Source organism: Podarcis gaigeae (genome assembly GCF_964106915.1).
Source record: "Podarcis gaigeae genome assembly, chromosome: 11".
NCBI classification, from domain to species: domain Eukaryota; kingdom Metazoa; phylum Chordata; class Lepidosauria; order Squamata; family Lacertidae; genus Podarcis; species Podarcis gaigeae.
Window position 1 is genome coordinate 61,843,039 of NC_139687.1, and position 27,185 is coordinate 61,870,223.

A 27,185-nucleotide genomic window follows, 5' to 3' on the forward strand; every position below is an offset into this window, starting at 1 on the left:
AATGAAAATGCAATCCGTAGTATTCAGCAGAAGCAGCATCACATTCTCAGGTGCCTAGCATTTATAGAGCTCATCCACACAGTCTTCTTATAATGCATACAACAGCCCAGCAAGGTAGGTCAGCATGGTTGTATTTCTGTTGTAGACTGGGGGAAGGGGTTCTCAGGCTGAGAGAATATTGCTGAGAGAACATCTAGAGAACTGCAACTCCCATCAGCTCCAGCCAGCATGGGCAATGGTCAGGAATGTCCCCTCCCCGGGTGTGTGTGTGTGTGTGTGTGTGTGTGTGTGTGTGTGGTCCAGTAGCATCAGACTGTTTTTCTAGCCCTGTCTTAAGGCCCTCTTAAGCTTTGCTGCAGTTCACTCTATAAGGGACAAAAAATGCAGGTACAGCAGAATCAGACAATGCATTCGGAATAAACATACAACTTTCCTCACTTTCGCGCCCTGCCCCCATCAATTCCTGAATTGGACTTTTAACTTGTGGCTGTCAAAAGGAAGAGCGAGCCTACAGTGAAACCAAGACTGCCACCTTCCTCCCAACATCAGTTCCAAGTCTATGGCTTGAAAGCAAAGCTATGTACTTCTAAGATGCTTGTGAATGACTTTGTGAGAGAACTGTCAGGGGACAATTGACAGTAAGAGCTGTTCCAACAGCGGAGCGGACTCATAGCGTTGTAGATTTGGAAGGGACCTCAAGGATCATGTAGTCCAACCCCCTGCAATGCGGAAATCTCAACTAAAGCATCCCTGCCACCCTTTCCTTGGAGGTTTTTAAGCAGAGGTTGGATGGCCCTCTGTCATGGATGCTTTAGCTGAGATTCCTGCATTACAGGGGATGGGGTTCGATGAACCTCAGCATCCCTTCCAACTCTTGATTCTATGAAACAAAAAGTCAGTTCAGAAATTGTTGCTATACTCCAGATTAGATGTTAAGTCAACTGAAATTCAGAGGTCAGAGGAATAAGGGCTCTTGCTGGCTGGGCCTGGCAGGAGTTGCAATCAAAAACACCTGGAAGGTCCTAGGCTGGTAAAATGGGTTCTCTTTCGGGTTCAGGGTGGGACCAGCTGTGCGTGCAACCCAAGCAGCACACCTCTCATTATCATCTTTAGAACTGAGCCACAGAACAAGTCGGTGGTCCACAGACAGCCCACTCTACACAACCTGGCTGGGACGGACGGACGGACAGACAGACAGACACAGACACACTCTGCCCCAGACGCCTGCAACATGGAGGTGAAAGCCAAGTTCGTTTGCAGGAGGCACAAGGAAACCGCTTACTGGGTAGGCTGGCAGAAGTCCTCCAGGTCCAACAATATACTGGTTATGTAACAAGGGTGGTACACCTTGGGGCAGGTTGGGGGGTGCTTTGCCTGCAGAACCAAAAGACATGTTTTTATATATAATATATAAAACAAAAATACCAACAAAAAAGGAAGAGAGAGAGACAAGTTTCAGGGTCTGAAATATGCTCTTTGGGCTCCTTCAGACGACGTGTTTACTCAGCATGCATCCTGATTTGCTTACATGGAGGCAACTATATATTCAGTTCTTACTATTCTGATCTGAGGGTGGGGTGGTTATACAGTATGTCAAAACAGCATTCATTCTGCATTCCTCCCAATTTGCTTGCGGGCTGTTTACACGTCTTCCTGTTTATCTGCCAATGGTCCATCTTGCTCAGCTTTGTCTACACTTCAGGCAGCAGCTTCTTCAGGGTTCCAGGAAGGGGCTCCTTCAGGCTGCTGCCTCCACCTTATTCCCACACCCCTACCCCAGTTCTTCTGCCTCTTCCATCTTCCCATAGATGCTTTTTCCTGGAGTGCAGCAGTCTCATTTCCTCCCCATTCTGTATGCTAACTCTTCCCTGGTCCCATGACCTCAATTTCTTGTCTTTGTCTGGGGAGGTAAACTCTATGCAACCGGAATTCTATACTGTGCAGTAGTTTAATTCTGAGACCAGCAGGCATGGCAAGAAAAGTTATTAAGAAGCAGTTTTCTTTGCTAGCCAGCTTTTTACACTTCCTTGGTGGGGAGAAACAACAAGCTCTCTTGTCGGTTCCCTGAGCTTGTGATCTAAGCTCTCTCCAGACTAATCATGAGCTGTAATCAAGGTTTGTCCTACGATTTACAACTCAGGTTCTCCAGGAAAGCTAAACCACCAGACTGAGTTTGCACAATGCAGTACATTAAGCCAAACCCAAAGCTTTGCTCAGTGTAGTGCTGTGCTAGAACCACCAGGAACTGTAATCTCCTCTCTGGGAACCCACATGCTCCCACAAAGCCATGGTTTGGATGAACATAATGTGCAAAGCAGACCATTGTTTAAACGGGCAAGAGATGCACCCTTACATGTTCTATTAAACTTAGCTAAGAAATATCAGCTCAATACCACATTGGTAGAGAACAGTATCCACTGAGAGCATGCTTATGCTCATGAAGGGACAACTACTCGGGCAAAAGGATGCTAGAATCTTAAGGTAGACTCTCACAACCATTTTCTATTCCTTTCGACATAGTAAAGTCTACCTACATCGACCTTGGCCACAAAACGTCTCCAAATATAGACTGGCTAAACTCTTGCCAGAGTTTGGAACGGCCCAACTGAGAACATTCCAATTTGGAAGGTCTTCATTTATTTTCCACATTCCATTTCACTTTCCAGCACTTTGCAACTCTGTCCTGAAGGGGTCAGGAGAGCTAACTCTAAGGACAGAAAAAAGGGCTCTTATCGTAGACAGTGTAAGAAGGAGGGCTGAGTCAGAAAAGTGCAGAACTCATCATTTTCTGGAAGTGACACAAGTCCTATCTGGGAAAGTGTTTAATATCTGAGGGTAGCTGCGAGGCAATTCAATATTTCTTAAACTGTTTTATTTAAACAACAACAAAGTGTTGGTAAATATGATCTGCCAAGTGTTTTAAGTGACAGGGCAGGATGTAAATTTAAGCCAAGCTTGCAACTGTCTGCATCTAAACCAGGGATGGGAAACCTGTGACGTTCCAGATGTTGTTGGACTACAGCCTCCATGAGGCCTAGTCAACAAGGCCAACAGTCAGGGCTGGTGTGAGTTATAGTCCACAACAGCCAGTATAGCATGAGACTCTTAATCCCAGGTCTGTGGGTTTGATCCCCACAATGGATAAAAGATTCCGGCATTGCAGGGGGTTAGGCCAGATGACTGGCGTGGCCCCTTCCAATTCTACAATTCCATGCTTCTAACACCTGGAGGGCCACTGATTTCCCACTGCTAAATAATAAAGATTGACTCAATCAAGCTAACTGTCGGCTCCCTTGATAATTTATTGTGTTTCCCATTCCTTGTGGAAACATTCAGCTGAGACTGCTTAGTATGCAGATCTGACTCCTTAAAGCCCAAGAATTTAAGGGCTATCGGCACAATCCTAGCCATGCCTGCTTAGAAGTAATCCAGAGTGTCTTACTTCCAAGGCCAGGGTGGTTAGGACTGCAGCCTCTGAAGCTGTACAGTCAGTCTGCAGCTGTCTCCTCTGACTGAAAGCAGAGGATAAGAAAGTCTTTCCCAGCCCTGTCACTCAAGATACTTCAATGGGAAATGCCAGGAAAGATGATGAACCTTTGGAGGGCAATGCATGCACCTGAGAAACAAGCTGTACCCTCTCTTCCTGTAATACTTAGCACAAGAGACCATTAAGATGCCCTGGGATTGGTGAGGAAGTATTTCCTTGCCTCTTTTGCCAATCCACCCACCCACCCACCGTTCCATTCCTGTTCTATGCACTCACAGGGAACAGAGCCTGCTGGAACACAAACAGAACCTACTTGGCTAGACAAAAAGGCCGGGGTTAAATGAACTGTGAAAATCATACCCACAAAAAATTACACATTTCGCTTTCCATGATCAAAATTTTCAGATAATTGGAAATGTTTTTGGCAAGGTTGAAGAAGAGGGGACACACTGACCCTTTTCTGTCTTTCCTTACAGCCAGGGGTGGGTGTTGGGAGAGATCTATATATATAGACAAGGTAGTAAGTTAAATGCTTGGTAGCGGTTTCCCCCATCAAATATTCCCACGCGTTAAAAAGGCAGGCAACTTTTATTTTACAGGCCACTGTGCAAAGCATGCTGCAAAGGCGAAGTCTTTTAGAAAAGGCATAGAATTTCTCAACACAGTTTTTATGGCTGGACAAGAGGTGCTCAACAGGCAGACAAACGTCCTCTCTTGCTATATCCACACGATCTGTTAATATTGCGAACCTGAAGACACTAAGGGAGCTGCCCGCGTGGTGGGAGCCGGCAGAGAGACACTGGTCACATTCAGGCCAAGGCTGTTGGTAGAGTTGGCCATGCTGGAGACCGAAGAGGTGGTGGCCAAGGTTGAAGCAACGGAAAAGGTGGTGGAAGGCTGGAGCGCAGCAGAAGGCTGGAGCGCAGCGGAGTTCTCAACACTAGTGTGCTGGAAAGGAAAGACAAACGCACACACAAAGAAAGGGGGTTAAAGAGCAAGCAAAGGGGGCCGGTAGGCTGGAAAAAATGCTAAACTTTGTAAGCAAGCAGAATGGGAAGCTGGAGAGGAGGGTCTTGTGCTGCCACCCAAAAATCATTCTTAAAGTTCTATAGTACATTCTCCAATATATTTATTATTATTATTATTATTATTATTATTATTATTATTATTATTAACAACATTAACTTAAATTTCTATACCACCCTATATCACAGGGCAGTTATCAATATGAAAACATAAAAATTCCTACCATAATAACAAAACAATACACCCCCAATACAAAGTTTAAAAGGTCATGCACAGTTTAATTAGTCAAATTAGAAGAGGAATGTTTTTGTGTGGCACCTAAAGGTATATAATGAAGGTGCCAGGCAAGCCTCCCTGGGAGAACATTCCACAAATGGGGAGCCACCGCAGAAAAGGCCCCTTCTTGTGTTGCCACCCAGCATTTTGAATTGGGCCTGGAAACTAACTGGTAGCCAGTGCAGTTGGGCCAGGATTGGCATCATATGCTCAAACCATCTTGCCCCAGTGCACAATCAGGCCACTGACTTCTGCACCGGCTGAAGTTTCCGAACCATCTTGAGAGGCAACCCCATGCATAATGTGTTCCAGTAATCCAGAACATAGACAACAGAAGTTAGGCTGTCCCTGTGCAGATGGGGGCACAGCTGGGCCACTAGCTGCAGCTGATGGAAGGCACTCCATAACACTGAGGCCACCTGAGGCTTAAGCAACAGCAAAGGACCCAAAAGTACCCCAAGCTATGTACACGCTCCTTCAGAGGGAGCGGTAACCCCATCAAGAGCAGGCAACCTTCCAACCAGCCAGGGGAACTGCCCACTAACAGTGCCTCAGTCTTTTTCTGGACTGAGCTTCAGTTTACTGGTTCTCATCCAGTCCATAACTGAGGCGAGACAATGGCCCAGCATTTCCACTGCCTCACCTGCAGATGCAAAGGAGAAGTAGAGCTGTGTGTCATCAGCATATTGCTGACAATGTACTCTAAACCTCTGGATAACCCCACTCAGTGGTTTCATGTAGATGTTAAACAGTATATTTTAATAACAGGAGGATTTTAGGATTTCTCACTTCTTGGTGACCAGCCTACTGTGAAATATGAATCTAAAAGCTATTCAACTGTCTGGGAGTTTTTACTTCAAGCACAAAGCATCAAGATAAAGTTCTGCCAGCTGCCACCATCATTTACAAGATTATCAATTCTCTGTTGTCAGCTGGCACATACAAGTGGATCTTGGATATCTCCCCAACCAACAACATCCGCTGCTGCAACACCTTGGCTGCTGCTTCTACCAACTTTCAAGTAGCATCCTTCTTCAATGCTGTGCCATTTCTCCCTTTGATTACGGTGGAAGCTACCCAGCAGGCAAACCTTAATGTCTTGAGGCACAGAGAAGGGGGAAAATTATTCAGAACTATTAGTCTGGCAGGTAACGAGTGACAAAAAGATTGTGTATAAGGGTAACGATTCCTCACTCCAAGTCAAAAGGAAGACACCCGTTCCATTGCAAGAGAGCCTAATTTTAGTCAGGATAGATAATTTAAGCTCTTGAAACATGCAAGGAACTTACCGTGTGCGATGTAGATGAAGACAGTGCTGAGGCAGATGAGAGGCTGCTCTGATGATTTGAGAGAGAACTGGGAGGAAAACAAGTGTGAGGTATAAGATAACTGAGGGTCAGTTCACATCTGAGTACCTAGAGGGAGGGGGGAAACTGTCGTTTGAGGACATATCTGGTTTCTTTCAAAACTACAATGACCAGCACTGGAGTGGGCAGGTAGTTTAAGAGCTGGTAGGTCACTGGGCAATTCTCACCATTAAAAGAAAGCCACTCATGTCTTGTAACCTCAAGGCTAGACCTGTAAACCAGAAGCTTCAGCAGGTGCAAATATAGGTGCTAAGAGTTAGCCGGTCACCAGCACCACACAAACCCAGCATTTCCAGCAGCCTAACTGGCTCCCTTTTGGTAACCAGTGGTGGTGGGTGAGCCATGTGTCTGCATCATTGTGCAACTTGGGCCTTTGGTGGAAGTGTGTCAAATAAAACTGGAGTAAGCTGGCCTTGTGCAGGTTAAGGAGACACAGAGGAGCACCACTTGTGCGCCTGCCCACCCACCCACCTCCAACTCATGCCCACCCCATACCACCCTGCTGTACCTGCTTAACTGGGAGAGTGAGCTGCTGACCAAGTCATTTGACTGCGGCAAGCTGGGAAGTGCTGCTGTATGCGGTGGTGCCGAAGGTAGAAGCAAAGCTGTGGTGGCCGTCGTGCTAGGCAAGGAGCAGCCTTTGGCGGGCAGGGCCGGAGGAGAGGTTTCTGTCTTAGAGGCTGGAATTGATGGAGTGGCTGAAATAAGTTGGGAACAGCAATTCAGAGGAGGGGCCTGCTGCACAGCACAACCAAGCTGGTTGGGAAGGTGTATGTGTAAAATGGCACACGCGTGAGAAAAACATATATCCAATCACTGGGCCATAATGGCTTTAGGAAAGCATCAGCAACTCTGCGCACTGACAAGTCCACACGGTTCTCATTATTCACACACAATGGCTTTGTTTGCCCAGTGGCTGTACATCTACTTTTAAAAGTAATGCCTCTGTCACACTATGGTTCTCTCCCTCAGCCCATTCAGCTCCCCAACAAGCAAGTGTGGCTGTGTTATTTCAGCCAAGCAAAAAACCGCCAGGAGATTTGGAAGGGGCAAAGAGCAGTACAAGAGACGATGCTGTGAGAGGTGGCATCTGTGGACGATGATCTATGCTGCCGAGGAGTCAACAGCCAGCCAACCTAGTTTTCTCTATTGTGCGCAAAACAAGCAAACCTCCAGGAATAGTCCACACAGGTTTACACAGGTTAAACACACAAAAAAGCCCCCCCAGCAACATCTTTCTAGAACTCGTTAAAAGAGCCGAGCTATCTTGTGTGATTCAGATATCTGTGCACAGGACGACGGAGTGGGAATGGGAGGTGTGTGTGTGTACGCGTGCACACACACAGTTTATTGATTGTATCAGATTCCTACAACTGCCCCTTCAAGGTGGTATTTTATCAAATTCAAGAATAGCAATAAAACATGATAAAGTTACAATCAAATTACCGTATTTTTCGCACCATAGTACGCACTTTTTCCCCTCCAAAAATGAAGGGGAAATGTGTGTGCGTCCTATGGTGCAAATGCAGGCTTTCGCTGAAGCCTGGAGAGTGAGAGGGGTCGGTGCACACCGACCCCTCACGCTCTCCAGGCTTCGCACACCTCTCCGCAAGCAGCGGGAGCCCAGCGCTGGGCTCCCGCTGCTTGCGGAGAGTTGCCAGCATGCCGAAGCCTGCGCGCGCTGAGATCAGCGAGCCCAGGCTTCGCGGACCTCTCCGCAAGCAGCGGAAGCGCTCCCATGGCTTGCAGAGAGCTGCTTGTTTGGGGGCTGGGGTCGGGGGAAGCTTGAGCTTCCCCCGCCCCAGCCCCGCGCCTGGGGGGGAAATAATTTTTTCCCCTTTATTTCCCCCCAAAAAAACTGGGTGCGCCCTATGGTCTGGTGCGCCCTATGGTGCGAAAAATACGGTACAACCACACTGTATTACTTTCTCTTAAAACTGAATAGCAGCTATTAATTGGAAAGGCTCCTATTTCCCAGGGAAGAGTATTCCGTAAGTGTGGGGCCATCACTAAAAAGGCTCTCTTCAGCCTAATATTTCTTATGGACAGACCAGACAGCAGGGTCTCAGTGATGGATTACAACTTTCAGACAGGCTTGTATGGGACCACACAGTCCCTCAGACAACCTGGTTCCAAACGATTATGGACTTCAAATGATCACAAGCAGTACTGTGAACTGGGCTCAGATACAAACAGGCAGCCAGTGTAACAGTTACAGAACTGGTGTTGTATGTTCTGCATGCTTGGCCCCTACTGGAATTTTTGCTTCCATATTCTGAAATGTCAAAGTTTCCAAACCGTCTTTAAAGGCAGCCCTATGAAACACAATGGATATAACCTGAGTGTCACAGAGGCAAGATCTATGTATTGTCAGCGGCTGGAAAACCAGTCAAAGTTGGTTAAAGGAATTCTTGCCATTGGTGTCACCTGCACTTTCACTGAATGAGGTGAAGCCAACAGCAACTCCAGGTTGTGTACCTGATTCTTCAGGAGTAATTGAACCTCATCCAAAACAGATTTCCCATACTCCAATGGACTTAAATCTGTCTTCTACAGAAGCATCTTTGCCACTGCATCCTTTAGAGAGGATGAACTACCTTCTCCCTCAGTTAAGTACTTATGATCTCCAAAGTCCATTCTGACAGCCTGGTCCTGGCAGATTCTACTGGCCAGGAAGGACAATTCAACAAGCAAGGAGTAGATCTCAGCCACCCAAGCAAATAAACAATCTATTCAGGCTGCAAAATATATAGAAGCATTCAAGCCCACATTCTGAAGCACTCAGTCCAGTGACATATATCACAACCACGAATTTTACCTCTAAGTGTCAAGTAGAATTATTTTAACGTGTTACCATATAAATCTATGTTTTATTATGACAAAATGTGTCTCATGAAGAACCCCTGCTTAAAAGAGAAATCTAGAAGCCTCCCAAAAATGACTGCTAAGATCAAAGGGTACCACAAAGAAAGAAAAAACCCGGAACGATTCACGCAACGCAAACTTCCAAGATGTCAATGGACCACTTAATACTTTGGCCCAGTATTTGTTCTCCAAATGTGATGTTAGCCCAGTAGATTTCCTTCCTGATAAGCCTCACCCATTTCCTTACCCAGCAGTAAGGGTAAGGAGTGTCTTGTAGGTCAGCTAGTCAGCTTCTCTTGGTACATTAATTACAACAACAAAAATCCCACCAAGTAAAACTGTTTTGTACAAAAATAGCTGGAAAAGTCTGGAGGTTCCCAAGGGAAAGCTATAAGCTTTAAAAATTGACTTGCTTTCCATCCCCAGGACACTGCTGAAAAAATTGCTTCTGGGTTTTGTAATATTTTAACAGCCCTATTTTCTAAAAATACACAAAATGTAAGAGCATAACTCTCTAGACGTTAGCAGAAAAGACTCAGTCACAGGATTTTCCACAGCATATTGTATCAGATATGTGCTTGGAAGGTGAACATCATAGTCTATTCATTGTGGCTTGCTAGATTCCACAGGGTTACCAAGTTGCTCCAGCAGGAATTGCTCCGCAAGACAGCCTAGCAAGTAATTTAAGGTGAAGTTTTAACTACTGTGAATGAAATAAAAAAACCCCAGCAACTGTTGGAAGGAGCAAGACACATCCAAACACATCAGAGAACAATTAGGCACTCACAGTCGTGAGGTCATGGCACTTGAAGAAAAAACAAAACACTTCACTAACAATCTAGTCTGAAGCTTTAACTAGTCAACCTACGTAAAGGACCTCAAAGCAATGTATTTCTTTTGAGAGCTGGTCCAGGCAGCTTCCCTTGCCAGGAATGTGAATTTGAGAGTAACAGGCAAGCAAAATGCTGGGAGAGAACAAGGAAATTGGTGGGGAAACTGAAGCAAACGTAAGAAGAAAGCCCTGCAGCTGGATCAGGCCAAAGGCCCATCAAGTCCAGCTTTATTTTCATAGCAGCCAACCAGATCCCTCTGGAAACCCCACAAGCAGAACCTGAGTGCAACAGCGTTCTCCTCACTTGTGCTCCCAAGTAACTGTTATTCAGTGGAAGTAGACTAGCCTAGCGATCTGCCATCAGACCTGAAAACCATGCCCCAAAAGAGGAAAGCAACAAATCAAAGGCTGGCAGTCAGCAGAATGCTAACTCAGTCCAGGATTGACTAAACTTCAGCCTAGCTTAGGAAATATCCTGAATGAGGCTATACACAGGCATAGAACTCATGTATGCAACTCATGTGCTGGCCTCACACAGGATGCCAGCTCCTTGCAGGATTGCCGCAGGTATTCTTAGTGAATGATTTCTAAAAGCGATGCAGTGTCAGCCCTGTCAAAAGTCTGGGCTTGGGCACAGGGTGCATGCAGAGGAGGCAGGAAATGGCCTGAACTCAATATGGTTGACTGCCAACACCCATCTGTACACCAGGTGGCAAGCTTCACACAGCTGGCTTGACTGCGAACTACTAAGGCCTGCATGGAAAACCAGCATAAACACTCCAAGTACAAAATATGTTCCTCACCACCCTGATCTCCGAGAGCAGAAGGCTACCAACTCATACTACAAAAGTGCACAGCAAGGAAAATCTCGTAACTCCATGCATAACGAAGGTTTATGAACTTACTGTCAAGGGTTGGCTGTGTTCGCACACTGCTGTGTCCATTCTGGAAAAGTAATCAAATAATAATAATTAGCGGATCAGCTCTCCAAAAGTGAAATGAAACAGGTAGCCAAATCTCAGCTAAAACAGCAGGAAAGGAAAGGTCATTTTTTGTGCTAACATGCAAAAACAATGAGAAATATGTGTAAGGGGCGTACATTAAGGGGTAAAGGTACCCCTGACCATTAGGTCCAGTCGCGGACGACTCTGGGGTTGCGGCGCTCAACTCGCTTTATTGGCTGAGGGAGCCAGCGTACAGCATGTGGCCAGCATGACTAAGCCACTTCTGGCGAATCAGAGCAGCGCACGGAAACGCCGTTTACCTTCCCACCGGAGTGGTACCTATTTATCTACTTGCACTTTGACGTGCTTTCGAACTGCTAGGTTGGCAGGAGCAGGGACCGAGCAACGGGAGCTCACCCCATCACGGGGATTCGAACCACCGACCTTCTGATCGGCAAGCCCTAGGCTCTGTGGTTTTAATGTACAGTGCCACCCACGTCCAAACATTAAGGGGTACGTTCTACTAACTCAAATAACCTTGTGACACATTGGGGGCAGTCCATCTAAAGTGTGGCAGGTTTTTAGCAATGTTATCTTTTAAAATCCATTTTTAACTGGACAAACGCTTTTTCAAAGTCATTGCTGTTTTCTGTAAGCCTGTGTGACGGAGCAGGCGAAAAAACAAATAAGACCATGATTGGCCGTTAATGATCCCCTCCATATGTATATATGTATGTACACATCTTTCTTTCTTTCTTTCTTTCTTTCTTTCTTTCTTTCTTTCTTTCTTTCATCACTTTTCTGCCAAGGTGGCTTACACTTTTAAAGTATTAAAATGAGTGATGCAAAATGTAAGGTTGGTCAGAGGGTGGGAGGGGATAAGCTGGCCAGAGTTTAGTGAGGATGCTTGTTAACAGGCAGGGGATTTTCAAAGCATGCTGAGAGATAAGTGACTATTGTCTGGTACTTTTAAACTGCAAGTTCTGCAAATACATGTCTTAGTTTGTGTACGTTGTAGCATACACAGGGGGCAATGCTCATCTCATGTTTCAGGCCGAGGGAGCCAGCGTTTGTCCACAGACAGCTTTCTGAGTTATGTGGCCAGCACAACTAAACCACTTTTGGTGCAACAGAATACAGTGATGGAAGCCAGAGCGCACAGAAACGCCATTTACCTTCCTGCCTCAGTGGTACCTATTTGTCTACTTGCACTGATACGCTTTTAAATTGCTAGGTTGGCAGAAGCTGGGACTAAGCAAAGGAAGCTCACCCCATCGTGTGGATTCAAACTGCTGACCTTCTAATCAGCAAGCCCAAGAGGCTCAGAGTTTTAGACCACAGTGCTGCCTGCGTCTGAGCAAGCATATCTAGACTTCCAAACATTCCCATCTATGACCAGTGACTGTCTTTTAAGCTTATTAAGTCTTTTGCAGTTTGAACAGTTCCTGCCAACTGATCACTGGTACTGTTTGAAGTTTTGGAATCAGTTATGCTAGTCCCCAACTCATCAGACAGTCTTCAAGAAAGACTGTGGTTCTCAGCGTTGATTTGATAATGCTGCCAGCCTGCTTTGCAGGGTTGTTGCAGATTACTGAGCATATGTGCAAAGCACTTTTGACTGCTCAAGGACTTTCAGGTTGCATCAACTCCAAAACATTGTGGCTTCATTTGAAAAGACAAAGCAATCAATATGGCGTGGCTGCTAGATGCTGCCCAGCTGGGATGTAAACAACAGTGGGATATAAATCTGATAAAATATGGTTTGTTCTTAAATGTGTTCTTTTGCAATGCATCATTTTGTTGTTTGCCACCTTGGGCTCCTTTGAGAAGAAGGGAAGGACAAAAGTCTAATAAACAGAATAAAATATTTCAGTCAACGATATCTGAAGCTAAGCCTGAGACACTGTGAGCGGTATGGATGAATTAGGCCTTAGGTCATTTATCTCAAGCCTGGCCTCCATAAGCAAGCTGCACTATGGTGACATTTCCACAACGGATGCTTTGCAAAGCCTACTCACCGTGACAGCAGCTGAGATTGGTTCTGATAGAGGCACGGAACTTTGGTATGTTATCCTGCTATGCACAGAGGCCTGGTCGAAGGAGGACGTGGTTGTTATGGGACTAGCACTCTGGGAGGAGCCGCTGAGGCTGGCAGAAGTGATGGCAGGGGTGGCATAGGTGGGCTCCTGCACTGTATTGGACATTGGCAAAGAGGTATTCAAAGGATCGCTGGAAAAAACAAAAGTCATTTGACATCACGGTTAACATGGATTCAGATATCATCATGAAGTTAACCAGCTCTCAAGAGAGCTGCTTTGAACCAGATATGCAAGTTTCAACAGCTTAAAATAAGGAAAGGCCTATGCTGGATGCTCACACAACTCAAAAACAAAGAGGCCTTTAAAATGAGGTTTTGGAGTCCTGCCACAAGGGCGAAGTCAAAAATTTGAGACGACCTTTGAAGTAAATCGACACCACTTGTTTCCCATGGCTCTGCGTCACTGTTTCCAGGTAAAAAGACTTTGCTCCTGGCTTTTAAGAGAAGTCCAAGGGAAGGCATAATAGTTCTGAGTGGTGTCAAGAGGGGAAATGTTTTGCCTCCCCTTCTTGCAGCATTAAAACCCAGTTTGGCAGTCCTGAGCTCAGGGCTGGCCCAAGACATTTTGGCATCTGAAGTGAACCACAAAATGCTACTCTCCCTCCCCATTAGGAAAGAAAAGGTGAGTGAAGATCTGCATCAGGAGCAAGGGGAAACAAGATCTACATTGGGGTCTGCTACCACAGTGGATCCTGCCGCCTGAGGCAGTCACCTCACCCTGCCACATGGGTGGGCTGGTTCTGCCTGAGCTTGCTACCAAAGGGAAACACAGAAAACCAAATAGTGGCTTTCTTGGCCCATTAGGAAAATTCCAAATACCTTATTGAGCCAATGCCTTTATTAGGCAAATTAATAAGTCCCGAACTAGTGTGCAAGCGTTTGTCCAGCCCAAAAAAACCTCATAATCAAGCTAGATAATAAAAAACACAGGGGAAGGAGGGGAGAGGAAAAAAGGCTGTTTTTCAAGATATCCATGTCTGCACCTGGTACAAGTCTTAATATGGAATGTGGGAGGAGGTAGCAGACATTCATATGTGGCCCTTTCAGGGGCTTTGTAGGTTCCACCCAGGCCTCTCAGGAAGGACACAAAAATGATTGATCCCCCATCTCTGCAAACACTGCGTTTGAGAATTAGAGAGACTGAGGACTAGGAATTATAATATATGCAACCAAGGTAAACTTAAGCCACTGTGACGACTTAACTAACAGAACTCACTGCCATCAGACACAATGATGACCACTATCGTGGCCTAAATGAATCACTAGGTAATTCACAGAAAATAGCTCTATTCTGAGGCTATTAGCCAGGTTAATTAAACAGAGCCTCCATTTGCTAAAGGCAGCCTGAGATGCTGGGGACAGAAAAGGTGAAGAGATACTGCCATGCCCCGCTTTGTGTGCATCTGGCTAGTTGGATTTTTGGCCTAATCCAGCAGGACTCCTATGTGCACCATAAGGACAATTTTCCTACTTCACAAACTCTGCTGTCATTTTACTCAGTAGACTCACAAGGCCACAGCTGTACGAATCTGCTTTATCACTGTAACCCTGAGCTACAAAATACTCTTGCACAGTACTCTTGTCAGTACTTAAGATGATCATCTCTGAGCGACAAAACTGTGAATGCTCGTAGCGGCACAGAGCCAGGGCACACAAGGTGTGGTGCACTTTCTTCATATTCTGACTTGTGTTCTTCTTCCTGTGCATTCTCCTTTAGGGCATTGCTTTGTTTGGCAGTCAGAAAATTTGAACTAGGGGTATAAACCTGGACCTCAGGTCAGCTAATTCCTCAACTCTAGCCCAAATCCTTTGCAACGCTCATGGATGAAAAAGGATGCTTTTTTTGTTGTTGCTATTGAGGCTGATTTCAATAAAGAGCCTGTCCCTTCCTGAGCTCTTACTCCCATCTCAAGTTTTCTCATGTAGCACTTTAAGACCCAAGCCCAATGCTGCCAAGGAATAAATGGAAAGCCAAACCACCCAGAGCGGCTGGGGCAACCCAGTCCGATGCACTGGGTATAAGAAATAAATTATTATTATTTTGTATTTTACTACAGACAGCTGTGGGAGTTTACATAATTAGGGAGTTCATAGGAAAGCTAAGGCATCCATAGCATCCATTTCCACATCCAGCCTGATTTTCAATGCAGGTCTTCGCAGCCAGCAAGTAATAAGCCTCTTTACATTTAGAACCCTACACCCAGGATTCTCTTATTTACAAGTAGATCTGTTTCAGCCCCGGGAGGGTTGTGCCACAGAGTCCCTAGAACAAAACACCTTTATCTTCAGACATCTTCCCTGACACAAAATCAAGCTTGGTGAGAAGCAGACCAGAGGACAGAAGCGGAAGAGTGTGCATACTTTATGGGCTTTGGGTACAGGATGTTGTTGGGTGCCTGGCTGGTGTTCTCGTAGCTTGAAGCAGTTCCAAACTCCGAGAGAGAAGGCTCCAACCCAAACTCAAGAGCGCCAAACTGCACATTTAACCCTGATACGTCTGTGGATCCAGGCATCTCCACAGCAGAGGAAGGGATCTGAAAATTAAGGAACATGTTGGTAATCTGTTGATTTGGCACCAGAATGAATCATTTCTGCCGCACAGATGCTGCTTTGTACAATATATTTACTTTATTTCTATTTAAGGCGTGAATATCCCGCTCATAAAACAGATTTCCAAATGCAATTAAATGTATCCCCCACAAATCCCTACAACCAGAAAAACAGTGTGGTGCAATTTAACAGCAAAAGCTAGAAATAATACTATTCAACAAACATTAGAAGTTCAAGAGAAGAAAACAGTCTCAGCTTGACAGTCGAAAGTTCCATGTGCCATATAAGGATCCTGGGGAAGGGAATCCCAAAGCTGCAGCGACAACACAGAAAAGGCCCCGCTCTCCAGCCACGTGACCTCCAAAAGGCAGGGACAATGGTCCTCAGACTAGAGCTCAAAAAGAGCAGGCAGGTTCATACCTTGGTCCCAAACCATATAACACCTTTATGGGCCAAGACACACAGCATTTGTGCCAGGAAACAAAATGGGATGCAAAGAAACAGGGAAACAACTTTATTTCAGATTAAGGAGACCTTCACTTTTAGGAATGTATTTGCTGCCAGTCAGTGGGAGTAATACATATTAAGCCAAATAAAAACTTCATCTCATAGTTGCAAGCAACATTCACACCCCCACAAACAGAGTTTGGGACAGATTTGTACAACAAAGTCGCTGGAAAAATACCAAGCTCCCACCTTCTAAACATCTTACGAATTCCCAGATTTGCACACAGAATGCCAACAAGTGCATGCTGTTCAAATTTACCCTTATTTTGAAAGCCACGTAGGCAGCTGCATTAACGTTTTGAAGATTATGTGATCTGCACAGCACTCAACACCTGCTAAGTTTATTAAGCAGCTTAAACTTTAAACTCCAGCATCCAGCTACAAAAGCCAGACTACCGTCTTGCACAAAACAAAACAAGCAGCCAGATAAGGGACATTCTGAGGAAGAGCTATCAATGTAGGTTCTTCTGTCGCGAAAACAAGAGTACAGTCCAAGTGCAACTGCATTGTACAACTGTACAAAATTAGGCTTATGGAAAGCATGTTTTAAAAGTTAAGGGCACCCATTTGTTTCTGAAGCTACTTTGACTCTGGTGTTTAAGATCACCTCTCCCCACAACCATGAGCAGCAGCTTCTGTTTAAATAGTTAAGTGAACATACACACACCTTCATTATTAATAACATAAAAGTAGTAATTTTAATAGGGTTTTTTAAAAGTGATTTATGGTTTACATATAGTTGTAAACCTCCCAATATTTTCTGAAATAGCAGTATATAAATACTTTTATACCTAAATAATACTAATAGATATACTGCTTACTGCCAAAATAGGCTTCTCAAAAAGACACCTATATGAAGGCTTGGCGATATTGTACATTTATTTAATCTGTTAGGAGGCAGGTAATTGAGTGAAGCTGAGGCTCCAAGACTTTGGCCACCTCATGAGAAGAGAAGACTCCCTGGAAAAGGAAGACTCCCTGTTGGGAAATATGGAGGGCACAAGGAGAAGGGGACGACAGAGGACGAGATGGTGGGACAGTGTTCTCGAAGCTACCAGCATGAGTTTGACCAAACTGCGGGAGGCAGGGGAAGACCGGAGTGCCTGGCGTGCTCTGGTCCACGGGGCCACGAAGAGTTGGACACAACTAAACGACTAAACAACAACAACAAATTGAGTGAAGCTCTTTCATGAATTGACGGCCTTCGCCTATGTCTAGCAAGGGCAATACTGCCAGTGCTTGAGCGCTGCAGCTTTACCCACCTTTGAAGCTGGGGGTATCCTCCGTTTTGGCGGCTTGATCTGTTTCTGCTGCGTTTGCTGGGAAGGCGCCACCTGGCTATCTGCAGACAGGCTGGGGAGGTGCAGCATTTTGCTGGCAGCCATTGAGCTGTCAACCGGTGATGGCTCCCGGGCTTTCTGTGGGGTGAAGGATTCCAATCCAGGAGGTGGGGCAGGGGCTGCCAGTGTTTGCTGCTGTTGCTGCTGCTGCCGCTGCGTCAGCTGACTCAGAACTGGGGATGGTTCAGGCTGGGATTTGAAGTCTAAGCACCAAGACCAAGGGGGAGAAATTGAACAATTACATGATCCCTTGCTCCAGAAACTGCTAGTTGGTCAGCAGGTTTCACTACACAGCAATAAAGTTGCTGCTTGCCCCCCCCCCACTTTAATCAAAGGGGTCAATGAACACTTACCAAACTGACTGAGGATAGAAGGCTGTGAAACTGACGGTTTTACATCCCAGGATGATGTTGTGGTTGTGGAAATGGGGGAGTTTGTACTGAGAGAACCTTGCGACGGGAACTGGCCCAAGCCTGGAGATTTCAACTGGTCTAAAATCTGAGATCCAGTGGAATTGGCCAGCTTTGAAGATCCAAGCTCTCCAAACCCTGAACAGAGGACTGAAGACTAATCAGAATGGGGAGAAGAAAAACACACCAAGGTTCACTAGACTGCAATTCATCTTTTATAATACTATATTACAGAATAATACAAATAGGGCAAATACATTATACACAGTCAGTTATTAAAAACGCAAATGTCAGGTGATGGACTATATGGAATTGGTGGAAATGACTGGCAGAATCCGAGACCTGGGAGAAGAATTGGTGGAAGAAGATTGGAAGAAATTTAAAGACTATCTGCAGAAACACTGTAAAATTAATGAATGTTAAAATGATGCTGGACTGAAAATAAGTGGCATTAGCAACAAAGTTAATAAGAATATGCAAAAATGAAATGCTAATGGATGAAAATATAGAGTTATAATATGTTAAGATATAGAGTTAAGATAAACGAAAGAGGGTAAGGATTTGCAGATTTGATTATGTAAAGGGGAATACAAAAAGGGGAGGTGTGAGGACGTCAAGGAAACAAGCTAATGAGTTTAAAGCTATAAAAAAGGGATTTGTTTTTAATTCTTTTTATCTATTTGTTTTTTGCATTTTGTATTTCCCCCCCCTTTTCATGTATTTTGTATGTTTTCTTTTTCTATTTTTTCCTTTCATAGGTTGGGGTTTTTTTGTATTTTGTAAACCTATGTCTTTGTAAAATCTCAATAAATATTCTATTAAAAAAAATAAAAACGCAAATGTCTGAGGGAATCTCTGATATCTTTAGTGCTCACCTTCTACATCAGGGGATGAGAACATTTTTGGCCCTGCGGGCCAGATCAATATCAACCCCCACCATGCGGAGGGCCAACTTTGGCAGGTGGGGTAGCCCACCTGTAAATCATGACATCAGCTGAGTGATAGGAGGGCAGTCCCACCCAACTGCCAAAGTTGACTTGTGGAGGTGTGGGAGACAAGTCTGCTTCACCAACACGTTCCCTACAGGGAATGCCCTGGCAAAGGAGAACCCAGCAGGACTCAACCCTGCCCATCAGCTGATGTTGCCCAGTATCTTCTGGGCATGGACATATGGACATGGTTCAGGCCAAACAGAACCTCCAGCCGACCACGATTGGCCCACAGGCTATAGGATCCCAATCTCTGCTGTATAGAAACTAAGCTTAAGCACATGCAACTGTTCTTGAGCATAGAACCCTGTGACCTTTCTCCCTTCCTTCTTCTCTGTCAATAGAACACCCTGGAGGAGAAATCTGCTTTTTTGCTTACATTACTCTGTAAACTCCCATAGGCATCATTGTAGCAGTAAATATGACATACAATGTAGAAAATGGATACAAACAAATTTATGAATTCATGACTATGGGATAGTTTTAGGGGGAGAGAAGGATGAAGCTGTGCCAGATATAGTGAAACATTCTTTGTTTGGAGAACGATACCTGCCTGTACTAGCAAAGCAATTTTCGCAGAGCTAGAAGACTCAGAAAGTTTTCATTTCCACATGCAGCAGTCAGATATGTGCTTGGAAAGAATGCATCACAGTCCTCCAGCCTGGAAGCTCTCTCAATTTCACGAGCAAAACTGCTTTATTTTAATTAATATGCACAGAGTATCCTCTGCTGTACTTTCAAGAATCAATACAAGTAGGTCACTTCAGCCACTGACAGGGAACAAGTCAGCATACCAAAGATGGGGCTCCCCAAGCGAGGCTGGAAACACTAAGCTTATCCTTTGCAAGAACAGGCTCACATGCCATGTCATGGCAATCTAACTTCACTTTTGCAAATAAGGAGGCAAGACGGCAAACATTATTCAGGGCACAGAACTGCCTGGCATTTTTAAATAGCATCCAGGGCAACATTACCAGGCTCTGCGGAGAATAGGAGTTCACAGTGCTTGTGTTGCTTGCTCCCAAGGCCATCTGAGAATCGTGTTGGGAATTTGTGAAGACCAAAGCCTGCCCAAAGCCTTGCTGCTGAGGAGTCTCGAAGGAGTTTGCCTCAGTTTCTTGGCCAGACGTCACAGACTTCTGAAGCAGCGTCACCAGGTCGATGCTACAAGACAGAGAGATATGGACAGGATGTCAAGACCAGGGATCAGCAAACTTTTTCAGCAGGGGGCCGGTCCACTGTCCCTCAGACCTTGTGGGGGGCCAGACTAGATTGGGGAGGGGGGGGAATGAACAAATTCCTATGCCCCACAAATAACCCAGAGATGCATTTTAAATAAAAGGACACATTCTACTCATGTAAAAACATGCTGATTCCTGGACAGTCTGTGGGCCGGACTGAGAAGGCGATTGGGCCAGATCCGACCCCCGGGTCTTAGTTTACCTACCCATGGTCTAGACACAAAGGAGGCACAGATGTGAGGAAACCATACTTTGACTTAAAGTAGTTCTGGTCACCCCTACTCAATGCTGCAAGTTAGGGTATTGTACACCTGAGGCACCCCTGACAAGTATTTGTCCAACATTCTTATTGACAGCGTCCAAAGAGATTTAAGTCATTTTCTAACAGTATACTGTTGCCTGCGGTAAGAAGTTACTCCTAAATGGTTTCACTTTATCTTGCCTGAGAGACACCCAAAACCTGAATGCAAGGGAGGCGATTTGTTTTAACAATGAATGCCCTGTCAGAGAAAGAGGACAGAGGCAGATCCCAATCTGGATATTTTGAGCATGTCAATTACTCTAAGTTGCAGGTCATATTTGCAGACCTGACTGATGACAAATCACCAGATACTGGCACCACTTCAATCATTATCTTAATTTGAAATGTAAAATCTTAAATTAGTCAAATCTTTGAGGGGGAAGCTGGATTACACTTCACAAAAAAATCTCAAATACAGCACAATCAAGTAATTGGCCAGCTTCTTCGCATGGTGTACTGTTCTTTCATAATCCGGCTTTTCAGAGAATTTAGAATTAGTCATAAATGAGCTCCAGGAGGCAGCAAAAATGAGGATAATGGATGGATGGCCAGAAAAACTGAAAGAAGAGTTGATGCCAGCGCTAATAAATAGCATACATGAGGGAGGAGCAAGAAAAGGCCCACACTCTTGACCCCTGATTCCACCTTCATTTTTTCAGATACAAACTGAAAGCAGTGGTTTCTCATCTGTGTTGCATCCGTGTACATTCACAAGCCCACATTATTTGTGGGTGCAATGTCTCTCTCTCTCACACACATACACACACCACAAACAGATTCAATTTCTTAAAAGATCAAACTGATTGTAAGTCAACTATTCCATCATCTGAGAAAAAACTTATCTGACTTAAGCCAAAAGTTTAGAACAACATCCAATACACGCAACCCCCGATTTATGCATGTTCAATGTATGTGCGACTGCACATACATGCCAAACACAGAAGTAACCTGAAAACGTCACAAAAGGGGGCAGAGCGAGAGGGGGCAGAGGTGGGATGAGGGCTGAACGGGGTGCTTGCAGGCTTTTTCCATGGGATTTCAAATATGCATGATTTCACTAATGATTCACGGTGACCTACTGCACTTCAAAGCACAAAAACGTCAAGAACTAGTTTGTGTGAACGGCTCATCTAGATGTGGAACAGAGAAAGAGCAGGGAAAGGTATACCTTTGGCCAGCAGCAACGTGGTTCTCCACTGGGACAGATGAAGCAGTGAAGACCTTTGTTTCTGAAAGCTGAGACATGGGGTAGGAGAGAGAAAGAAATTGAATTTTAGCCACATTAAACACACAATTCTTTTTCAGGAGACAATATTCACGAGAAAGACAAGAAGAGACATGCTGAGCAAGACAAAGTGTTCCATCTAGCCAATTTGCTTGCTCCAGAACTGTGGCCCATATAAATGGATTTCAGGAAGGAAACATACAAAAAAGGGGTTCTCAAGCTTGATAGGAAATCGGCCTCCCCTCAGTACAGTGGTACCTTGGGTTACATGTGCTTCAGGTTACAGACTCCGCTAACCAAGAAATAGCACCTCGCGATAAGAACTTTGCTTCAGGATGAGAACAGAAATCATGCTCCGGCGGCGCAGCGGCAGCAGGAGGCCCTATTAGCTAAAGTGGTGCTTCAGGTTAAGAACAGTTTCAGGTTAAAAACGGACCTCCGGAACGAATCAAGTACTTAACCCGAGGTACCACTGTATAGATATATAGCTGGAGATTGTCTGGTGCCATAACAAAGTGCTCTGAGCTCCTGGGAAGAAGGGGTGCATATAAACACATTAAAGAATCGAGGGAAGTTACAGCAGAAGAGTCTCTCAGTGAAGAGGGTTTACAGACTACTGTTAGGTGTCCAATACGTAACAGGAACCAAAGGCACATGCCGGCCAAGGAGAAGGTGGGGATGTGAGAGGCAGAATGTTATGCTAACCTGGAGCAATCGGGTCAATGCCATCACATGACAGCAGTGGGGCCAGCTCAGGATCCAAGAGATCCCGCTCACTCCCAAGACTGAAAGTGCCTTACTTTATGATAGCCCAGAAGGACAAAGGAAGCTTCCCGTGAGGATCTTATTTTTTCTGATGCCCAGGTAACCTATAGGTGGGTCAGTGGTCTCTTGGGATAAATCCTGGGTTGTTTCAAGCAAGCTCCAACCCCTCCAAAAGCAGTAAAAGGCAGAAGAGTCTCTTTTCAGCAAGATCAGCTATCTTATCAGTCTACAGACTGCACTGTCCTTGTGGCCAGAACTGATGCTACAGGCTGGGAATCATTTTCAAATGGGTGATGGCTCAGAGAGCCTGCTGAGGACGGTGGGATTTATCAGATCACATGATGTTCCCAGCAGCTGAAAAGTTTTTTGTTACACAGAATCCAATAAGGCTTCTGGGAAGCAATTTAATCTGCTTCTGGGCAAGCCTAATCATGGCACAAAAGCAAACAACAACAACAAAAATCTCTCGCTGGCACTTTGGCAAGTTCCTCGAAACAAACAGATGATGAATTGTGGTTGCCAGTTGCTTTGCAAGTCTCATTGCCACACTGAGCCCCTCTTAGCAAGAATCATCTGTTCAGAAGCAAACTCGGGGATAGGCTGCAGATTTAAATGTGTCCATCATTCATCAAATTCACAGAGTATTTGAACCGAAAAGCTTCTGCGCAGCCCCAAACTACGTAAGAATATCAGTTACCAAGGATGATCAAGGGATAAGTGCCCCTTTCACACACTACTTGTGTACTTTCCATGAAGGAAGAAGTAGAGTGGATGGGATGGAGCAAAGTGGGAAATGTTTTTCTCACATTTAATTTATTTGCTCAGTTTATATCCCACACTTGCCTTTGAAGTAGCTCAGTCAACAGAACTAATGAGAGAATTTGTGTAGTCCTGCTTTTACCATAAAGACTCACACTGAACTTGGGATACCGTTCAAACATTTCTTTCCAAAGAATCTTTACAACGCAGCTTAGATGAGATTTGGCCAGCCCTGCTGCAGCAAAGGTTCTTTCGAAAAGAGACATTTGAACAATATATCAGGATTAAAATTAGTCAAAGTTCAGGCAACGTTCAAGACAAGGTGTCCCAAAAGCTAGCAAAACGTTCTAGGTAGCCCATTCAGAAGGAAGTGGCACTGGCTGATCAGATAATTAATTCAGTGTTCCTGCCTACTCAATGATTACAGACTTACATCTTCATTCCAGTCTTCAGCAGTCCATTCTTCTATTGTGTTCTTCCATGCTCCTATGGCAATAAAAGAGAGAAAAGACAAACAATCAACCCACAATTCCTGGTGCCATACACCCCCTTTGAGAGATCCATCCCTAACTGGAAACCCATGTGAAAAGAAATAGAAGTTTAGGGTAAAACTTGCAAGGTATTAATTACCATACTTATTATGATAGCTTTCAGCCAACCTAATGAATCCCTCCATTAACACTGTCTAAATTCAACAGAATTATTATTTTCTGAAATAGCTCAAAACAAGCCCACAACTGCCTTCCAATGCTCAGGGCATCCATCTGCTGGTGCTGTCATCAATGGTGCAGTGTTTTAGGATAGAGATGAAGGCTGGCAGAGCAAAGATTAGGGAGGCATAACGTTTTCCCCCTACAATTTATTTTGAAAATCCCACTTGCATTTAAGGAAACTCAAGAGCAGCACAGGCCAGATTGCACCATACAGTTCAAGCAGTGCCCTCTATGTTTCTATTCAGGTCATGTGTGAAATTGTCTTCTGTCACAGCTAGGTGCCACCTGTTGCCAACATCTTAGAAAAAGAGCACAGACCATCTACTTTCTTCATAATGACTTGCCCTGAGCCTTTGAAATCAGTTGGGAGCTGGGAGTAGGGAGGTTGCCATTGCACTGGGGCACCTCTGAAGCCCAGTGTGACTACAGGAGCCAAGCCCGATCCAAGACTGTGGAAGGGCAGGATGTGTAGCAAGCACAAAATCTAAGGAGCTTTTTTTACACACACACACACACACACACACACACACACACACACACACAAAAAAAACCCCAGAATTCTCTTACTGAGGTGATCCCAATCTCCTCTTCTCCCACTGTAGTCCAAAGGTGGCCACAGAAAGCCTCCTTTCTAAGATAAAGGATCAGAATCAGCAACACAACTGCAACAATATTCAAAGGCACTTCCCTGCCTTCAGTTTTGGATGCCCAAACCTCTTATCTATATCCTGTGAGGACATGCACATGCGCACACATGCACACACACTACAATGTTGTCTTTTAATGTTGCAACCCAGGTGAAGCACAGCTCATTATTATGAATAAGCATAGTAATATTTTTGCTAATGTTAACTCTGGCACATTTGTAATTCTCAAACCTTCGGTGGTGTTGCCTCACCTGTTCCATCATCTGCCTCATTCTGTCCAGACTCCCAAGATTCTTTTGTTCCAAAGCCATCTGTAGCAGAAGACTCCGTATAATCTGCAGGGTTAAACGTCCTACAGGTCAAGAGAGTTGAGAAAGTCAGAAATGTACAGAAAGATGAGCTTGTGTACCTGCCTTAGACCATTGGTCGGTCAAGCCTAACACTGCCTTTTCCAACGGGCAACACTTCTCTGGGAAGTTGAGAGCACTGATTCTAGGGTCTTGAGCAGGCAAACCATGTGCTCTTCCAGAGAAGTCTGGAATAGGGAAGTGCCACTATGAACATGCACACCCAGCAATCATAAAATAAACCCCTTCTTTAGCATTGCTAAAACTGGATTAGAAGATAGGTGGATGGGGAAAAAACAGCTTCCTATCAATTTCTTAAATGGCTATTACTAACTAAATAGAATGCGCCAAAGTTTCCCTATGGTTGGTCTGGAAACTGCAGTTTGTGCAGACTGTACAGAACTTGCACTTTTAACCAGTATCATATAGTATTTGTTCTCCACCTGTCTCTCAGGGTGGCAGGGCCTACGCTTTGGAACTCCTTGCCTAATTAGGCCAGCAACCTCACTATACTGTTTTATAAAATGGTCTGGAAACTAAAAACATCTTCACTAGCTGCCAGGGCACTTCTGGGTGGGATTCAGAAGGCTGGTGTTATATGGTCAACGTATCTGACTATATGAGTCTGCTTGTTCGCTAGAATAATCATCCTATACCCCACCCTTGGGAGGTCAGAAAGGTAACAAGGAAGGGCCATTTCAGTGACAGTACCTAGGCTGTGATAAACCTTCCTAGAGACATTCCCTTGCCCCTCCATAAATAAAACATTTATAACAAATTAATTTTAATGAGAGACAGCTTGAGGGTCCTTCTGCTTATATTATAAAATGGCTTAGAAGCCATTTGGGCATGTAAGCAGTACTGTAAGCATGCAACTTATGCGAGTGTTATGCTCCAGGGATCACATCTAAAGCCAAAATCACATATAGTCTAATTTTTTTTTAATTATTATTAATTATTATTATTATTATTATTATTATTATTATTATTATTTATACCCTCCCATCCGGCTGAGTTTCCCCAGCCACTCTGGGCGGCTCACAACATACATCAGAACATACTAAAACATCAAACATTAAAAACTTCCCAGCAGGTGGGATGGTCAAAGTCAAATTTCCTGGAAACCCACCTTATTTCCAATTTTTAAACTTTTTTTTTTTGCCACATGCACAAAGCTGAACGTGCACAAGTTAAAGTTGCAGCTTTACTGTATATAAATTTAATAATAATAACAATATGAGGTGTATATTTTGGTATAGTGACTTTAATGGTGTTTCGACAAGGACTTTTATTGATCTGAATTGCATTTTATATATATGCTTGCCACCTTGTAGACTATACTGTAGGACAGCAGGCTATAAAGCAGTTTAAATAAAATATACTCCCTCCTCACTGCGTGCAGCAATATCTGTGACCTTGCGCACTCCCACCCAGCTCTTCTTGTCACATAAAGGCAGCAATGTCTGAACTGGGAGATCCCACAGCTATCTGAACAGGAGAACTCAATGGCCGAGGAAATATGGGATGGAATAACAACGAGCGAGCAACCTTGCACTGAATAAACCTGCACAGCTAGATGTGCCTTCTATACACAGTGAGGAGGCCAACAAATCCCTGATCTCAATGCATTCCGAAAACATGGAGGGGAGGGGCAATTTAGCCACCACTGTGCTTCTTAAAAGCCTGTCTGCTTGTGCCTCAAAACTATCATTTAGACTGACTGTGCTCAGGTTGTAGCGTACCATGAGGGAAGCAGGAAAGAGTGCCAAGGTTGGTCAGTTTTTAACTGCACAGTGAGAGGCGTTGCAAGTGAATGAGCGAATGTGCGATTAATTTGACACTGCCAGATGGTGCCAAGGAGCAACCACCTCCTACTGGCAGCAGAGGATGTAATTTCAGAAACTCTCAGCTGGAGTATAGTTGGGGTGAATGAGCTCCAGTAGTCCTTTTAACTCCTTATCCGCCACGCCCTGCTGCCTACATTAGATGGCAAAAACACCTTCTGCTCATGGTTCCAACAGTGCTGAGATTGTGACTTCCCAGGGGGTAAGCATGGTGCACCAAAAACAAAGAAGGGTCTTGCAGCATCTTAAAGACAAACATATTTATCATGCCTTAAACCTCGGTGGGTGAGCCCACTTCACCAAATGTGCATTGGGTGGGCAGCTAATATAACTTGGGGGGGGGGGGGAGCTAATATAACAGCCACCATTAGTCACCAATTCTGAGACTAAGAAAAAAGGCTACCAACACCACAGCCGTGCCTATGAATACCTCAAGAGCACAGCTAGGAAGCCTTCATACTTTCTAAGGCAATGCTGGGGTTTTTTTTTATTTGACAGACTCTTTGATTTGGATGTCAATTTCTTCCATGGTGTCCTAAAAATTCTTAACACACGGCCAACAGATACTGCAGTCCAGGTTAAGTTTTACGTTCAGATTATTTAAACCCCTTAACATTGATTTTGCTTTTGCAATTTGGTATCTCCAAATCCT

At 44.6% G+C, this 27,185-nt stretch overlaps 1 protein-coding gene across 12 annotated transcripts in view; it reads right to left on the reverse strand.

The window, feature by feature from the left end:
* UBAP2 (ubiquitin associated protein 2) overlaps positions 1-27,185 on the reverse strand; it is a 78,065-nt gene that overhangs the window by 17,181 nt on the left and 33,699 nt on the right. For all 12 annotated transcript variants that reach the window (XM_083702630.1, XM_083702634.1, XM_083702635.1 and 9 more), the window contains 13 exons: positions 24,594-24,694; positions 23,416-23,468; positions 21,402-21,469; positions 19,666-19,855; positions 17,646-17,859; positions 17,215-17,495; positions 15,257-15,429; positions 12,816-13,026; positions 10,759-10,798; positions 6,665-6,854; positions 6,079-6,145; positions 4,237-4,435; positions 1,283-1,374 (listed from right to left, as the gene is read on the reverse strand). In XM_083702630.1, coding sequence (XP_083558756.1) covers positions 1,283-1,374; positions 4,237-4,435; positions 6,079-6,145; positions 6,665-6,854; positions 10,759-10,798; positions 12,816-13,026; positions 15,257-15,429; positions 17,215-17,495; positions 17,646-17,859; positions 19,666-19,855; positions 21,402-21,469; positions 23,416-23,468; positions 24,594-24,694 — 1,879 coding nt within the window. The remainder of the gene's footprint in view (positions 1-1,282; positions 1,375-4,236; positions 4,436-6,078; positions 6,146-6,664; positions 6,855-10,758; positions 10,799-12,815; positions 13,027-15,256; positions 15,430-17,214; positions 17,496-17,645; positions 17,860-19,665; positions 19,856-21,401; positions 21,470-23,415; positions 23,469-24,593; positions 24,695-27,185) is intronic.